Source organism: Chelonia mydas, chromosome 3 (assembly GCF_015237465.2).
Source record: "Chelonia mydas isolate rCheMyd1 chromosome 3, rCheMyd1.pri.v2, whole genome shotgun sequence".
Classification (NCBI taxonomy): Eukaryota; Metazoa; Chordata; order Testudines; family Cheloniidae; genus Chelonia; species Chelonia mydas.
Genome location: NC_057851.1, coordinates 22,812,268 through 22,831,102, shown reverse-complemented (window position 1 = coordinate 22,831,102; position 18,835 = coordinate 22,812,268). Strand labels below are relative to the sequence as shown.

The following is an 18,835-nucleotide window of genomic DNA, read 5'->3' as shown; positions in this document are numbered from 1 at the left end:
CCACGAGAAAAGGGCAGGGGAAAAAAAAAAAAGACAGGCTAGCAAAAGAGAGCAGAGGAATGTGTTTGCTGAGTTGCAAAATGAAGGAGCGAGGCAAGTAGTAACAAAAGAGCAGCTAAGTCCAACAGGAAGAGGGAAAGTCAACTAAGATAGCCAGAGCTCAGAGCCCCAGGAGGACAGAGAATGACTCACAGAAGATTTCAAATGAGAACAAAAGACAAGATGACTTGCAACCAGAAAGAACAGAAGGAAGGAGGCAGGCCAGAGAATTGCACCTACACCAGGAAAAGAGGGGGTCTATGTGACTGAAGACTCCCTACCAAGAACAGCAAACAGGCCTGTCACCAGAGCTGATCCAGAGAACAGAAGGATGGGCTGCCTGCCAGGAGCTAAGATACAGGATGTGGACCTGAGGTTGAAGAAGATCATAATGGGAGCAGGAAAGAATCCAAGTGTCCCTTCACATGGGAGCAAATAATACTGTTAGGTTCTCATGGAACACACCAAGGAAGACTATGCCAGGCTGGCGAAGATTATTAAAGAAATAGACACTCAGGTCATCTTCAGTGGGATTCTACCTGTCCCTAAAGGTGGAAAGCAAAGAGGAGACAAGATTATGATAATCAACAGATGGCTCAGGAAATGGTGCTATAAGGAGGTTGTTCGACCACCAGGAGGCATTCATGGACTGAAGACTGTTCTTATGGGATGGACTCCACCTGAATAGGGAGGGTATAGACTTCTGGGATGGAGGCTGGCAAAACTGATTAAAATAGCTTTAAACTAGTAATCTGGGGGAGACGGTTGGGAGATATTTAATTAAAGATATCCCTATCCACAAATACTATTGGGAATTGTGTGATTATGGGAGATTTTAATGTACCAGGTCCAGCTATGAGCACAAATGTTACTAATACCAACTGGGCCCAGATATTCCTGGATGTGATAGCTGACAAACTGAAGGTCATACGCTTAGGAACGAACAAGAATTTTTGCTATGAGCTGGGGACATATCAGTTGGAAGCGACAGAGGAGGAGAAAGACCTGGGTGTATTGGTTGATCACTGAGAGCCATCAGTGTGATGCAGCCACGAAAAAGGCTAATGCAATCCTAGGATACATCCAGCGAGGTATTTCCAGTAAAGACAGTGAAGTGATATTTCCATTGTAGAAGGCACTGGTGAGACCTCCTCTGGAATAGTGTGTGCAATTCTGGTCTCCTGTGTTCAAAAAAGATGAATTCAAACTGGAACAAGTGCAGAAAAAGGCTACTCAGCTGATTAGAGGAATGGAAAACCTACCTTATGAGAACAACAAGGAGTCTGGTGGCACCTTAAAGACTAACAGATTAGGTTTAGATAATCTGTTAGTCTTTAAGGTGCCACCAGACTCCTTATTGTTTTGTGGATACAGACTAACATGGCTACTCCCTAATACTTGCTACTTTATGAGAGGAGATTAAGGAGCTTGGCTTGTTTAACCTAATGAAATGAAGGCTGATATGGTTGCTTTCTATAAATACATCAGAGGTATAAATACCCTGGAGAGAGAGGAGTTATTTAAGTTAAAGAGCCAGTGTTAGCACAAGAACAAATAGATATAAACTGGCCATCAACAAATTTAGGCTTGAAATTAGACAAAGGTTTCTAACCATCAAAGGAGTGAAGTTCTAGAATAGCCTTTAAGGAGTGTAGTGGGGGCAAAAATCCTAACTGGCTTCAAGACTGAGCTTGTTAAATTTATGGATGGGATGGTTTGATGAGACTGCCTACAGTGGCTTATGTCCCACCCAATCCATATTTGCTATCAGTAAATATTTTAACGTCTGGAGATGGGACACTAGATGGGAAGGAATCTGACAACGGAGAATTTTTTTCCAGGTGTCTTGCTAGTGGGTCTTGCCCATATGCTCAGGGTCTAATTGATCACCATATTTGGAGTCCGGAAGGAATTTTCCCCCAGGTCAGATTGGCAGAGACCCTGGGGGTGGTTTTCGCCTTCCTCTGCTGGTCTGAACTACAGTAAATGGTCGATTCTCTGTAACTTGAAGTCTTGAAATCAAGACAAACAAAAAGGCAAACTATTTATTTTAATCCTCATTTTCTACTTTTAAAAAAAACAGGTAAGAATTAAAAGATCAAATGAGGAACAAGAAACAGGCAATCATGGCAGTTCATGTATGGTTAAATATGAACAAAAGTGGAAGTTTGGGGTTTTTTGAGCCCTTGTCTAAGTGTTTTACGTTTCTCTTGTCCAACTGTTTATCATTTGCCTTAGCGTGCGTGCGCGTGTGTGTGTGTTCCTACATCTAGGTCAGATTTCTGAATGGTATAGCTTCAAATTCTTCTGTCAAAGGATTTAGTCCCGTTAAGAGCAATAAATGGGCACGTAACTCTTCTTTTTTTTAAATCAAACCTCAATTCCCTACCCCCAGCCAAAAAATTCACTCCTTCACCAGAAATGTGTGTCAAATAAACTCACAGATGAATATAGTAGGTGCCAATCACACTAAAAACAAGACACAAAACAGCAAGAATACAACCACTACTAAAGCAGTACACATTAAAAGACTTCTGCTCCTGGTAAAAGCTTTAAATACATGCTTTAGTCCAAGGTTCTCAACAAAATTTTGGTGGCCTCAGAGTGCGGCCACCAACTCTTGCTGTGGCCACACTGACAACTTTTCCTAAAATACTTAATTAACTTTAGGAAAAACAAATATGCACATATATATGTCCAAATCATTGTAATTTATCTACATAGGGGTGTTTGGTTTTTTGCAGACTCAATAATAAAAATAATGTACAGTTGTCTCTATTCTTTACTGGACCTACACAAAATCGAAACACAAATAAGGTGCTTTGAACATTCTTGTCTTTTTTATTTTTGTTTCTTTTGCTTTTTGGTTTTGTTTTGTTTTTTAAGACTTGCTAGTTATAAGTCTGCTGTGAAAAGTGATATTTGTATGTTTGTTAATTGCACTTTTCATAGCAGACTTACTCAACCCCGGCAAGCCCGTGAACAAATTAAGCTCTGGATAGGGAGGTAGCTGTAGATGCAGCTACAGGGACACCGGGGGAAGACAGCGGGTGCCAGAGATGATGGGGTGGGTGAGCTCAGGGCCGAAGCCCACCACTGCACAGCTTGGGAATGGAACCCAAAGCCCTACACCCTGGGGACAGAGCCTGAAGTCCCGTGACTGATGCCTGACGCCCAGCACCCCAGGGCTGAAGCCCAACCCTAACACTTCCGGCAACGTGGGGAACTCACTGACTGCCTGCTCCCTCCAGCTTGTCTCCCCCCAGAGGTGGGCAGGGCTCAACCACTGCTGGTGGCCCCTGGGGAGGACGGACCGCTGCTTTGCCCCCCGCCCCCCCCCCCAAATCAGCTCCCAGAAGGCTATGGCCACAAGAAAAGCCCCTGGTGGCCGCATGTGCCCACAGTGGCTGCATTTGAAAAACGCTGCTTTAGTCAGTGTCCTCTAAAATTAAACCATGTTTGAAGCCATGTTATCTGGTTCTAGATATTTAAATGAATACTCAAAATTATGAGAGGTGTTTTTTTTTTTTTTTTTTTTTTTTTTTTTAAAGAGAAGTAAACTCAAAAATATAACATCTGGAGAGAGTAACAACTTGAACTCCAAGTTTCAGTTCACTAAAGGCTTTTGTAACAGAGACACTGAAATCTCGGCTATTAGTTTATAGCAAAAATGCTAAATCAGCCTTGCATATAGCAAAACATACCTGGAAGGCTTGCTCTGTCAAAAAGCCAGACTTTTCTATTTTGTTTCCAACTTCACCTGTCAAAAGTTATATTGGACCAAAAGTGTATATCTAAAGATGACACTTCTCAGAACTATACTTCTTCTCTCACAGACCATACTATTTTCAATTGAAGTGGCTATTAATAGAGATTAGAAAAACAAGCCAGGCTGTGTGTGTACGTCAGTCCCAGGACAGAATTTTCAACCTTTTTATATTTTGCGTTTTAAGCAAAATTATAGAGTCGTGAAAATCTTAAATTCTGCTGGAAGCTAGAGGTTTTTTTAATAAAGATATTGAATCATCCAATTCTGAAGAGCTCGTTCTCTGCATACCACAAATGTGTATTACAAACGCTGTGGGGCATTTACCTATTTTTCAGTTCTTCAATTCGTTTCCGTAGCTGTTCATCATCTTTTTCTAGTCGTTTTAATTCTGTTCTCGAACGATTATAATGTGCCTACCAAGAAAATTAGACACAAAATATATTCATTCTTATTGGATTTGGCTTACTTGGTCTTCACAAAGAATAAATTAAAGACATCTACTATTTTTCTGAAGACAAACACTAATGTTATTTGATTTACCATTTTGCAATACTGCAGCAGAAGATCAGAGCTTGAATTTCATGCTAATCATTTTATCAGTTCCTTTTCTAATTATGTTAATGTGCCCCCAATAGCCATCCAGTCTTTAATACCATTATAAAGGATGTGCACACTATAGTCCTGATCACACAACTGGCTCCATTCAAGTGGAAGCCTCCACGTGGATGAGCTGTTTGGCCCTGTGCACCCTCTTGTGGCAAGGGTGCCTCTACTCTGCCCTTTATTCTGCCTCTTCTAGGCCTTTTTACAGAGACTCCACACAATCGCAGGTCCATTCACCACTCTTACAGGGGTGTGGGTTAGAAAATAACTCAAAAGTAAAACGCAGAGTCCCAAAAATCTGCCCCAAGGCACGGCTCTTGCCGCAGAGACTGGCGAGAAAAAGGGTGCTTTCCTCTAGTCCCTTTAAAAAAAAAAAAAAAACAGACTTCTTAGGGGGTCACCAACCTGTGGTTTGGCTTGCAGCTGTCCTGCTCAGAGCGGACATCCTAGAATCACCTCCCTCAAACAACTGCTTCAGCTATCTTATTAGAAACCAGCTGTTTGCGGTTCCCTCTCCATGCAAGGTGTATCTGGTTAGCTCATTTAGCAAGCCTGCTCCAGGCTTCAAGTCTCCTGCAGGCAGCTCCCTCACTCCCTCTACTCTCTCACACTGCACTTGCCTTAAGTCACTATGATTTCAGTGGGCCTCCACATAGACGCAGGAGTCCACCTGGGCAGAGCTCAGAGCACGACTGGGGCCTTTTTCATAAAGAACAGAAGGGATCAATGCGGTCATCAAGTCTGACCGCCTATATACACAGGCCATAGAACTTCCACAAAGTAATTTGAACTACAGCATATGTTTCAGAACACCACCATTAGCATTATAGGATTAGAAAATGTGTTTTTCCACCAACCTCAGCCTCGTTGTATGCTTTTCTTTTTGCTTGTACATCAGCTTTCGAACAAACACACTGAGGCTGCAGTGCTTGTGCTTCTTCACTTATCTTCTCTAACTTATCTTGGATGGCCTTGTACTTTTCTTCTGCTTCATTTACTTTGACCTTATAACAAAATATAGAGAATACATGAGTTCACGTAATGAAAAAAATATTTTATTTCTACAACTCTTTAAACCAGGAAAATCTTTCTGAGACAACCTGAAGCCAGCTATTTGAAGTGATTTTTTTCCCCAAAATTATATTCCACAGGGACATTAGAAGATATGAGTAAGTCAGTCCATGGTTTAAGAAGCATATAAAAAGTTACCCAGTAGTTATCCTTTGAGTTGAAAAATTTAATGCAAAGAGTTTGTTTTGTTGTCTGGCAAAATTTACTACATTGGAGTTACCAAATGTGTGGCTTCTGGGAAAGTAAAAGGATATTTGGTTCTGCACATTTTAACAATATAAACCAGAAACTTTGAAAAAAAAAGTGTCACGAGTAGTGTCACAGTGTGACTAACTCCTTTAAGGAGGAGCACGCTCCAGAGCACCTGTGGCTGACTGGCTGCCTCCCAGCATACCGAGTTTATAATTGATATATTTAAGGTTTGCCGTGTTTTACAATGTACCTTAAGACACTGTTTAAAATACTTCTATATTTAACATGGTTTAAGTTACAAGCTAAGTTTAAGAGGAAAGCTTTCAGTATTAAAGTAATAGGTCTGTTGCTGTCATTGAGATTGCTCTCAGTCCTTAAAAAAAAAAAAAAACTGTATTCATGTCAAAAGAAAAAAAAAAATGCCGTTAAAAGAAGGCACCTGGGCCATTTAAAGGAAAGATAGAAAAAAGCATGTGATAGCTGCCTGGAAAAATCAAGAAAACATGAAGAAGACAGATGCCTGAGAACACAAGCTGACAGAGCAAGGAGAGGTGCAGGTGAGAGCTGCCTGAGGATCAGTCAGGAAAGGGACTAGCCTGCTGACCTTCCTGAGCTAGAGAGCCAGTGCCAAGAGATTGAAAAGGGCTGAGTTGTTGGACTGTGTTTTGAGCAGAAGAGTCATGAGACTGGTCACTCTCTCAGGTGGATGGCCTGAAGAGTGGGGCTCTGGAACAAGGGCAGAAAGGAACTGCTCGTAGACTCACCAGGTGGGTGGACCTTGAAGTGATATCTCTGGAGAGAATGGAAAATCCATGTCTCTTTCTGTTTTACTCTGGGAACTGGGAGAACAGTTTTACTATGAGAATTCTAAGAATGAATAAATGATGCCCAGAGATGGGAGTCTGAATTAGACAGTGAGAGCTCTCTTTACATGGCTAGACAGGGGAAACTGAGATGGGTGCACTGATTGTGCTACAGTGGCCTACAGCAAGAGGACGCTCCAGGTGGTGGTTGCCTTATTAAAAGTAGTTTTCAAGTCTATCTATCTCTGTTTCCTTTGTTCTTGTGGTTTTACAATTTTTTTAATTTTTATTGTAAGCACAGATGACCCCTACAGAGGAAAGTCCATTAAACTGATCAAACACAAAGTGCTGACAACGGCACAAAGTAAACTATTACTGTGATAACAGTATGTAAAAGAGATTAAGCTAATGGCCTATTTTTAAGACTACTGAAATACTCCAACTGAAAAAAGTAACTAAAATCAGCTTCATTTTAAACATGTGTATTTGGCTCATATGTAATTTTCAATCATGAACAAGTGCTTCGCTAAGTTTGAAAAAAAAAAAACACTGAAGGATTTTAATGGACTCAAAACCACACACACAGAACAGTAATGTTTTATAGATCCAGTGTTGAACAAATTCTACGCATATCACCCCGATATCTGATTCGCCAGGTCCCTCTCAACACATCTGAAAGTTCCAGTGCCATGAAAGGTTAATTTAGTCTCTATATGGCTCAGGGAATGATTTCTTTGCGGAATACTTGTGCCTTTCACTAGTGGTCTCCAGCTCTCAAATGGCCAGTGCTGACTTGACATAACACATGACAAATGTTAGTCACGTTGCTTAATACACTATTGAAAGGCATTCAGATACTATTGTGATAAGCATTGTATAAGAACCTATATATAACAGAATTAAAAGTAACCATCATTCAAATTCTACTCACTAGTCTATGCAAAATTGGTCATCTCAGTTTGGTTCTCAGTGAGTGATTCCACATCACATAACAATCACATAGATAGTCATTGAGTGAATCAACGAAACAAAACACCTAGGACTCAGCAAGCACAGAGAACAAACTATCTTCCCATCCTAGAGTTGGTCCCCAGTGAACTGGAGGGGTGAACGAGCACTAATCTGACCATGAAGGTTCAGACTGCTAATCAACAGTGCATAAATAAAGACTGCTATTTAGATATGGCTCTTTAGGCTATACCTGGAAGAAACTGAGGAGATAGCTCTGATAATCTACTTAACCATGGAGAATTATAAATTTAATTAAACTAATTTCACTGCCTCACTAGAACAAAAAAGCCATATAGTCTGGGAGCAATTCCAAGGGCAAGTTAATGACAGCAAAGTAAGGAAGGAGTCTTTTGACTGGTAAAAAAATCTACAGAATCAGAATTTCAATGATGCCACCCTTTGTAACATGGCAAGGGAGACTCGCTGTTCACCCACCCACCTTCCAACTTGAAGTATCCTGTTGGTGGAAATTTTGATCAAATGTCATCAGAAATAGGTCGAGAGGAGTGGCATTCGAAAGCCCTTTCTCCCACAAACATAATGTTACCAAACACAACAAACCTAGAACAATTATATAGATATATATTCAAGAAAATGTTTAAAAATCAACTTTTTAAAATTATAATTTAACATATGCATGTCAAATACGCTTGCCTCACAAAGTTAAATTGTGGCCCTTGACTGATAGTACTGTGTTATCAGTTAATACTAAGAATATGAAACCTGATTAACTCTTTGAATGTTACAAATGACTATAAACGGAAGGAGTTCTTCAAGTTGATTTGCCATCATCAGCAAAAAAGAAGCAGTTCAGTGGTATTGATTATCAGCTTTGTTTACTATGAGATTTTACTACATTATGCTTCCAGACTAAATTCAGAATTAACATGTTGCTTAAGACAACCCTACCTGCCATTCGTTTAACTTCTGATCATACTTTTCAGTACGTCCTTCCTCAATATCAATACTATCTTTGATTGGTTTCATTTCTTTTTCAGTTTCATTCACCTGAAATGTTTAAAAGAAAGACCGAAGTATACATCAGACCAGTCAAGGTAATTTGAAGATAAATTAAATGAACTTCAGTTGAAGAAAAATATATTCTAACAAGAAAGTTACCACTGCCCAGGCCATTTTATGTTTCAAAGCCTCTAGATTGGTTTGCATTTCGCTCACGAACGCAATACTTTTGTAGTGCTCCTCTTTCTCAAAATAGTGCTGCCTAAGGTCTTGAAGAAGCTAAAAAAAAGTAAAAAGATTCAAATGTTAATGAGCACAAAGGATTGTTGGTGTAATATGGAATTGTAGGAGGATAATTTTTTAAAAGTTTAAAATGACTCAGATTAATGAATGTAAGCAACCCAGCTAAACTATATTACAAGTTGATAGTTAATTTATGGTGCAACTGCATTTTATAATGGGTAATATCTGTATTTCTTATATTATTTCAGTGTCCATGTATGTAGTAATTAACCACAGTAACCTTTACATACCCCTACTCCTTGTTCTATCTGGTCATGAGTTCTTGATTTAGTTTCCATAATGTATGAATAATCAGCTTTCATCTGCTCCAGCTGGGTTGCTTTCATAAAGAACTAAAACCAAAGAAGAGAGAGATCGAAACTTCAGCTTTGGTAAAACTGTAAAGTGAATTAAGTGGATTTTAACAAACTGTTAGAAAACGTGCACCCATCCAATACTCTGAGCACCCTAAACAGCCTTATAAAACATTAAGCCAATGCACCAGACACTGCAGACCACATAAAATCAAATAACCCAGCAATAACATAACAAATAACGGAACTACAATAAGTACTTAACCTCCCTATACAATTCCCCATAGTCCCACACCACTATTATCCCGACCTACCAATAGCCATCTCCTCACAGGCCAGGGAGTAAAAGTAAGCTTTGCAATGTGCTTTGAAGGCTGTCAAATTCAGACAATTAACTTTTTTTTTTTTTCAAAATTATTTTTCAAATGCCATTGGTAAATTCTTTACACAAATTTGAAACAAATATATTCCCATTTACGTCATATTTTTCTGAATATAACTCTGCTTTCATTGGACTGCATGCAACAACCTCACAGAGTTTTAAAAATTAAAAATGACGGAACAGGAACTGTATTTTATAATATTTTATTTAAATGCCATTGATCTTGATTAGCTTACCTTGTATTTGTCACCTTCATTTTTAGACTGTAAGAAGTGCTTGCTCATCTCTTGGGTTAAAACAGACACAGGATTATCTACCTGTAACACCACATTTACAAACAATATAAGTATTTTAAACTGAGTTAATATTAATGAAAGCACAGACAGAAATGGGAAATGAGGTTTCCATTTTTCCTACATTCCTCTATCAACTTGACTAAGTCATGACCTGGACGAGCCACATCTCAAGGAGAGACATTAGTCCAGTCTTCTTGTTCATTAAACTGACTGCTGAGTCTTCCAAGAAGGCACACACTAAGGCAAAAGAGAGGTACACTGTGGGAGCAGTGTTCACAACGTGAACACTGGCTACTAGGACATGAAATGAAGGTAAAAATATATATGTGGGGAGGGGGATGGAGGAGGTATGGTTTGGTATGGTTAAACAGACCACTGAACAGCTATAGAGTGTCATGATTTTCTCCACGACTGATCTGGAATCAATTCTATATGAGTGAAATAAAGATAAGACTCCATCTTCAGTTCCATAAACCATTCAGCACATCCCAAAAAATTATACTTGGTACGGAAATTCCAACAGAATCAGTACAATATTTACATTAAGTCGTAACATACTAAAGATTTTCTCTGCATATGTGTTGCTGTAACACATTTTATAGGGCTCTGCATAGTAGTACATATTGTTCTTCACCGAATCACTTAACAGGAAGAAAACTAACCAAATAGGTCTCTGCTAGAACAGGTTGATCTACAGACCGTCTGCAGAAACTGAGTAACATAAGATACTATAACAATCCCCAATTACAGTAGAAGCTCAGAGTTACGAACACCTCAGGAATGGAGATTGTTCATAACTCTGAACAAAATGTTATGGTTGTTCTTTCAAAAGTTTACAACTGAATATTCGCAAAAAGAAAAGGAGTATTTGTGGCACCTTAGAGACTAACCAAATAAGTTGGTTAGTCTCTAAGGTGCCACAAGTACTCCTTTTCTTTTTGCTAATACAGACTAACACGGCTGCTACTCTGAAACCTGTCAACTGAATATTGACTTAATACAGCTTTGAAACTTTACTATGCAGAAGAAAAATGCTGCTTTCCCTTCATTTTTTTTTTAGTAGTTTACATTTAACACACTACTGTACTGTATTTGCTTATTTTTTGGTCTCTGTTACTGCCTGATTGCGTACTTCAGGTTCTAAATGAGGTGTGTGGTTGACTGATCAGTTCACACCTCTGGTGTTCGTAACTCTGAGGTTCTACTGTATGGATGAAACAACAGGCATCAATACATAAACTGGGAATTCCCAGAACAGCATGACTGAATCCCAAACATGAGGTCACATCTGGTTTGTTTATTTGGTTTATCCAACCTCTATAGCAAATTCATATCCTGCAGAATGTAAATTTTCTGTTTTTCCTTTTCAAACCTGAGTTCCTAGCCACTGCCTGTAAAGATAACCTTTTGAATGTAACTGATGCAGCACTGTGTTAGTATGAAAGAACTAGTGCCCTCGTTCATCAAAATGCAGCATGCTTTAGCAAAAGTGTTCAGTTTGCCTCTACAAGTAACATAGAACTCTAACAAATATTTCAGCAATTACCTGTATATTAAAGTGATCCAATATTGCAGTAAGTTCTTCTTTCTTAGAAGAAATTAACGTCCCTGAAGGTATAAAAAAAAAAAAAAAAATGAAAAAACCCGTATCAGTTTATATCCAAAATCATAGATAAGTACAAAAAATGTATAGCTTGATATACTGTGACTGAATGCACCACTGTATTCACACACTACACACTATTCTAATAATCTCTGTACAAAATATACATTGTGAGGTATCACTTGAAAACTAATAGCTCACTGGTCAATAATATGATCGTGAAATGTATGCAGCAACGTTATTTAAAGTTATTAACATAACACTATGCAAAGTTATTAACAAACTGCAATTATGACTGAAATACGTTTAGGAGACAAGTCTGGGGACTGGCTAAACCAGTTTCTCAAAGACAAAGGACAAGTTGATGCCTCTAGCCAGGTGTCATCAAAGTTAATTGGCAACAAGGGGTGAACCAACCTGTCACTAGTCAGAATGTGACAAATACTACTTAGTATTTCTTAATTAATTGTAATAACATGGCTAATAATTTCACAGTACAGTTAAAAAGTCAGAATACAGAAATGCAAATATGCTACTAGAAAGATATTACGCTTTACTTTTTAAAATAATGGAAGTTACATTTTTTTGTTTATTCATTTTATTATTCAAGCATCTCTCTCTCTCAGAGCCAGTATAGAAAAACTAACTAACGCTGTCATATCCTTTTGAATGTTCACTGGCTCACAGGAAATACCTAATCCTCTACAAACATATGAAAGACAGTAATGAAAATATTTTTTTCAAATGCTTTAAAATTGAAAATGAAGTACTGCCAAACCTGTTTTGCTTTTCAGTTTATAACTTCGACTTCCATCCATGCTAATGTGTTGAGTCACAATAATAGAACTGCCATATACTTCTGGTTTAAATGCATCTTTACCTCGGTTTCTTAACGTTATTGAAACATCTGCAGAACTAAAATAAACATTAACTTAAAATATCTGAATTTGAATCATTCAAGATAAAGAAATAGAGTTTCCCCCAATAGATTTTCAATTCCTGTTTATGCCACAACCGAAGTTAGTTGGGTCTGTTTCATCCTAATTGTAGGTCAACAGAGAACTATCGTGGCACTGTGTTTGCATAGGAGAGTTTGAGCTCCAAAGCAGAAAGTTCTATAGGCCAAACTGAGATGCATGGCCAGAGCTGTCTGAGCTATGTGTCTGGATCTAACCATGATACTAGACCTTTACTTTTATGGGCGGTCAGCTATAGTACCATGTAAAACATAACGTTAAAAAAGGCTTTAAGTAGTATGTTAACAGAAAGTTTAAATCTATCTGAAAGGGTAGGATGCAGACTGGCTGTGCTGCAACAATTTTAGATGCTCTGATATTAGAGCAAAAGGCATTCCATTTGTCTCTGCTCAACTCAGTGAAAAAGTAATAAATCAAATAGATAACTGAATTAGTACATAAGTCAACTTTCTACTTTGGGGGCTGAGAGGAACATTAACAATCAGCTCTGGGTATCGGACAACCCATTCCAGACGAAAATAAGGTTGCCACGGCAGAAGGGGATAAATAGGCTGCTCAGAGTAAAGAAAAGAGTTTAAAGAAAGTTCAGTACTTATGGGCATTCTTTAAAATATTTAAGTTATCTTAGAATTGACTACTGAGAGGAAATGAAATTTCTATTTAAAGACTGACTAAATTTCAAATTAATTTAAAAAATTTAATCATTTCAGATATCACACTGAAGTCCAACCTACTAATTTTTATTATTTTAAAACCACACGTTGCTGTATTTTTAAAAATGTTTCTCATCCTATAAAAGGCCCAAAAAAGCAAAAAGGAAAACTAAGGACTTTGTAACTCAATGGACCAAACTAATTTTAAACATCAAACTAACAGCCCACCTCAAACAAATAAATACACTGTTTCGCTTACTTCTCTCCATCTTTCACAAATACTTTCAAGGAAGATCCTCTGTTAGTTGTGGTAGCTTTTCCCCCAAGCCCAACAATAAGAGCAGTTAATACAGCACTCTTCCCACCTGAAAAAGCAAACAAGCAATCTTCTATTTATACAATTCAATTACAGTGTATATAATTTTAGCCAAACTTGTACACATCTAAGTCAGACTAATAAAACTGAAAATAGACTTTAAGAATATCTATTGTAAAAGATCTGATAGGCGCATACACCAACCATTCCAATGTTGGCAAAATATTACCACTTTTCCAGTTTTTATTCCACAAAAAGCTTTCTTAGTCCAATGTATTCAAACTGAGTTGAAAAGAATATCCCTAATTTTGTCTCCTAACATGAACAAGTATAGGTCAAGTAGTTCATGTCCAAATTTGAGAAGTAATAGTAGTGTTTGTGCATTTTGTTTTTTCAAAGCCATACTAAAAGATTTCACAGAGCAAAAAATTCAAAGATCACCATTTTAAGTATGAAAATAATAAGTTTCTCCAGTGTCTGCAATCCAAACATTGCAGTGCTACACTAGGACAGAACACACAAAGAGCAAAAGTGATTAGAAATGCAAGCCGAGGTGACTAGTTATTTTTCTATTTATTGATTGTCCAAGCAGGTGAAATGCACAAGAAAAATTTAAATTGGTTTGTTTTACCTAACACCCGTCCTTTAAATTGTGAATAAAGGACAGATAAACTTAAACTTGAAAAAGCCCCAAACAAAACAAAAAGTCATGCATTTTACCCCCTTGAAGGTAACAACGCGTTTAACAAGAGTTATTTTCCAGAGCTTGAATGTGCAAGAGTTCAGTTCATACTGACCTTTTACCTCTAATCACAAAATAATTTTCAGAGAACAAGAATTAAGACAAATCATGCACCAGATAAAGTTCTCTCAACTTTTGTACATTTTGGATCTATTCTGAAAGTAGTGAGTCTACCAGTTGCGTAGTATTTTTCTTTTGGACTTTTTGGTTTCTTGTCTTATCACAATTCTGTTCTCCACTTGAAGAATATTTATTTTATATATATATATATATATATATATATATCTCAACACTTGTTTTGGGGCATATTTTACAGATTTTTGTAATGAACTTCCATAGACTCACAGAATCGTAGGACTGGAAGGGACCTTGAGAGCTCATCTAGTCCAGCCCCCTGAACTCATGGCAGGACTAAGGACTATGTTGTATTGTATAAATTAAAATCACAACATACAGAAACCTCTATCTTGTTTAGCACTGAGACAAACATTAATGAAAAAGCAGAAGTTTGTATAAATAATGATTTTCCTTTTCTGTAGTTAAAAAGAAGACTTTTTAATGAACTTTGGCTCTAAATATTTAGGAACATATTTGGTTTAATTTTTGGATAAGTCCCCCAAAAATGCTCCTGACAGAGAAATGAGAAAATTAATACTTACTTCCATTGTTTCCAACCACAAAGTTTACATTGGATCCAAACTGAAAGGGCCCCAACATTGAATGGCACATGAAGTTCTTCAATTGGATGCTTTCAATTATCCCCACTTCCCCTGAAGTCTACAGAAATATCATGAAAATGACATAAATCAAACACAAAAGTGAGTCACGTAGAATGAGAAATTAAAATGAGAACTTGGTGATAAAATGGCAGTGGTAACAAAAGTCATATACTTTTGTAGCCAAAACGGGACAACAGATGGAAGGGCTTTAGGTGATGATTCATACAAATTACACAACAATATGAAAATGTATAGTTGGTGGTGTAATTCAGTCATAAGGTAGCATTAAATGCAAATATTTATCAAAATCCTTCATTTATCAAAGATAGTTTTAGGGTACATCTACACGGCATACTCCTTTCCATTAGCATGTAGAGTATATACACCACAGACACCCCTCCGGCATGGGTATAAATAGCAGTGTAGATGATGAGTCACTGCGTAGGTTAATAAAGACACTTCCTGAACCCTGTGGGTATGTACCTGAGTATGTACTGTACAGGGCTCTCTACTTGCCCACACAGTGCCTCCCTATGTACGCTGCCATATTTAGCAGTGTAGTGTCCTGCTGTTGGAGTCTTCCCCTGCAGCAGGGAGGCAGTGGGGAAAGGCTCCAACAGCTCCCTGCTTCTGGGGACATGTGTAGCTACACACAGCAGTGTGGATGCAGCCTGCTTTTCACTGAGGGGTGTAGGTACACAAGAGGTATGCCGTGTATATATAGTCTTAGTTTTTCCCCTTTAAGTTACCGAGTCATGAACATCTTACACAGCATGCTTTTATTATTTAGCTTCCATGTGGTATAATTTTCTTCATACACCATATAGATTTTGTTTGTTTGTTTGTTTTAGAATAATCTTTACTCTTTTTGAACAACTTTCAAAGCTGGGAAGAAGGAGCTGAATTTAGAAGCAGAAGGGATAATCCAGTGGCAAAATGTTGAAATATATTTTGTTAGAAAGTTTTTAGGGTAAAGTTAAAGCTTTTGGAATACATTTCTCTGTACTTTGTTTCCTAGAAACAAGTAACGGTTTTAAGCATATATAAAGGCCACCTGTAACTTGAGTTCTCACATCAGACAACACAACACTGCATTTGAAGAGCATTTCTTCTTAAAGCATTTTTTCTTAAAATATTTATCTCATTATGACTCATCTACTCTAGAGAGCAATAACGATGACATTCATCCTCATTTTATTTTAAATTACCACTTTACACAAAAAAAATATTTCAAAAATATGATTCTATTTTGATGGTGTCACAAAGTATTTGGGATATGTTTAACAAGCTACAGTGGCTCCAACTGCTCCTTCCAAGTCACTCATTTATCTTTTAAATACTTCCCACCCACCCCCCATTTTTGTGCAACATAAAATCAACTTGCACAACATATTTGGTTCGTTTTTGGATGACTAACCAAACATTTTGTTTCCTTAACTTGGTTGCCTATGTTTTTTGACCTCAGAAGTAATGCAACTGACTGTGGTTGCCAGTGCAACTTATGATTTTAATTTTAAACAATGCTTAGATGCCATGAGTATGTATTGCACAAATTATTAAAGTTGAATTTAAAAAAAGTAATCTTTACTGTCTATTCCAAAGGACAACTGGGGACTGTAACAGGCTGTAAAATTTATAAAAGGATCAAAACAGAATGCTTCAAGAAATTGTGTAACACGTGCGTATGAATCTGAGGAAGAGATCATTATGGTTGATAGCACCCTAAAAAATTATTCCAGAGGAAAGATGTTTCCTCAAATGTAGCAGAGGACAACTGAAGAAGACAAGATAGAAACATCACTGGTAGCTTTATTTTCATATTGTTCCCTCTGCAGCCTACATGCAAGACCCTCCTGCTTTACAATCAACCTGAGTCAAACAGCACTATATTTATACCAGTTTGCTTATTTCCTCTTTTTTAACACTACCATTTCTAACAGGACACACATCTTACCGACTGCGAACTGGAATTACTGTCAGACTGAAACTGTGAACGTTCTTCTTCATCAAGCTCATCATTAGATTCATCTGTGTATTCCTGTCTTGGCCTTTTGTGGAATCCAGGTTTTGAAAAGCTTTCCTCTTTTCTCTTACCCATAAGTACTGAAAAAAACTAGGGTAAATCGTAAGTTCCAGTTAGCTAAACGAAAAATATCTCAGATTGTAACACATAGGTCTATATCGACGTAAAAATATGAATGATCACAAAGACCAAACTGACAGAATCTGCCCACTTTTGAAGCAATACTGACAAGTCCCAGTAAAACAAAGTGAAAATTAAGTCGGACAAAAAGAAAAAATTTTGAAAATCTAAAGCTGAGAAAATCCAACAGAGAGGCATCAGTGTTGGTACAATTATGGTAATGACGACAATTGGACTATAAATGGATAGCTCCTATTCAACTTAGAGGTTTAGTTATGACACTAACAAAGTACACATTGTACTGGAATTTATTTATTTCTACAGTACCAAAGTATGGTTAGCACTACACGAAGCATGGGGGGGAAGCACACTTCTGCATCAAAAAGGAACAATAAAGCTTCAATCATGCAAACACTCATGCACATTTTAATTTTATGTATCTAAGCATTCCCACTAACTTCAGTGGGTCTGCCCAGTAAGTAAAACTAAGCCTGTGCAGAAGTCCTTGCAGGATCCGGAAATGTCAACAGTTTCAAAACACTACTCCAATGCTAAAAGATTTCTAACTGGTTAAGTTCTTCTACTCAGGATCTCAACTTTGTATGACACACGATTTACTTGAAAAATATCTTTCATGAACATACAGCAAGGGCACAATTCTACAAGTTGCTAAACACCCTATGCAAGGTGCTTAGAAGCCCTGAACACTGAAGTCAACAGGTGTTAAGAACTCAGTACTCATCTCTCAAGATAAAGCACTAGCTGGCAGACGAGGACTGGTTTCAGATTTTAAAAAAAATAAAGAATTACCAGTCTTAAAGAATTTAACATATCCAAAGTTAACAGAGCAAGTGAAGTTACTCAGCAGGTGAGGCTCAAGAAAGATAAATCCCAAGTGCATACAAGTGGCTCTGTCATTAGACCACGAAGACACTTGTCACTTGACAAGTTTACAGACAGCGCAGAGCCTATGCTGAAAGCCAGTCACTCATAGCCTAAGGAAAAATAAAAAAGTATCAAGGAGCCCTTACACCAGGGTTACATCTGTTCCATCCTACTTCCTGTTTGATTGAAGAGAGAAAAGACAAACAGAAAAAGATAGAACAGGGTAAAATCACCTCACCTGCTGTCAGTAAGAAAGCTGGGCTTACTTTGTCATTGCAGAGACAAAGTCCCCCTTTCATACGATTCTGAAATGAACCCAACACAGGTTTTAGATGTTGTGTAGAATATAATATTAAAGAATTAGAGTTAACTTAAGTTTGGTTAAAGAAATACGTGTTGTAAAGAAAAACACAAACTAGTGTTATTTCAAAAATTAGGGCCGAGGTTAACCCACATGCAAGGGAAAAACTGTTGTTCAGCAAGGAGCAAAGAGATAGGGAAGAAAGGCCTTGGGAAGACAGGAGATTGTAAATCTTATCTGAATTAAGACTGGAAATAAAGATGAATTGTCTCAATTGTTTTTAGGTGAAGTAGATAATTGGCAATGACATCACTTGTTCATTAAAGGGCATTAAAAAGTAAGGGTTCATTGCTAATACCTGCCTGACCAAGATGATCTAAGCACTCCTAGGTTTAGCCCATTTGTAAGTATCTTCATCAAATGTTTATAAATGTTTTATATTACTGTTTGGACATAGTAAATTTCTTATTATTTTGACTTTTTAGTCATGTTTAGAGCAAATAAAGGAATTTATGGTTAAATTGGTGTTGTGGTAATACACTGCACGAATAATAATTAAGGCCAAGATTTTGTCATGGATATTTTCAGTAAAAGTCACAGACAGGTCACAGGCAATAAAGAAAAATATCCATTACAAAATGGGAAGCCGCTGGGCAGCTGCAGGGTGGGGGTGGCTGGGAGCTCCCGGGGGCCCCTACCACTCATGGAGGCTCATAGCTCCAGGGTCCCCCTGCCACCTGCAGGCATCCCCCTGCCACCTGCGGGGAGCTGCTG

The 18,835-nt window shown here is 37.8% G+C and overlaps 1 protein-coding gene across 7 annotated transcripts in view; it reads right to left on the bottom strand.

Annotated features, from left to right (window-relative positions):
• Positions 1 to 18,835, bottom strand: part of SMC6 (structural maintenance of chromosomes 6) — an 84,204-nt gene that overhangs the window by 63,226 nt on the left and 2,143 nt on the right. For 5 of the 7 annotated variants that reach the window (XR_006289353.1, XR_005224564.2, XM_043542235.1 and 2 more), the window contains exons 2-13: positions 17,999 to 18,065; positions 16,687 to 16,835; positions 14,673 to 14,790; positions 13,215 to 13,320; positions 12,104 to 12,240; positions 11,269 to 11,330; positions 9,663 to 9,743; positions 8,982 to 9,083; positions 8,608 to 8,727; positions 8,398 to 8,496; positions 5,269 to 5,415; positions 4,133 to 4,221 (exon numbers count right to left, since the gene is read on the bottom strand). Coding sequence is in view for 5 of the 7 variants with exons in the window: in XM_043542235.1 (XP_043398170.1) it covers positions 4,133 to 4,221; positions 5,269 to 5,415; positions 8,398 to 8,496; positions 8,608 to 8,727; positions 8,982 to 9,083; positions 9,663 to 9,743; positions 11,269 to 11,330; positions 12,104 to 12,240; positions 13,215 to 13,320; positions 14,673 to 14,790; positions 16,687 to 16,835; positions 17,999 to 18,059 (1,271 nt within the window). In the remaining 2 variants the exon portion in view is untranslated. Of the gene's footprint in view, positions 1 to 4,132; positions 4,222 to 5,268; positions 5,416 to 8,397; positions 8,497 to 8,607; positions 8,728 to 8,981; positions 9,084 to 9,662; positions 9,744 to 11,268; positions 11,331 to 12,103; positions 12,241 to 13,214; positions 13,321 to 14,672; positions 14,791 to 16,686; positions 16,846 to 17,998; positions 18,066 to 18,835 lie in introns of all 7 variants that reach the window. The other 2 variants (XM_037894028.2, XM_037894027.2) reach the window with 2 other exon arrangements.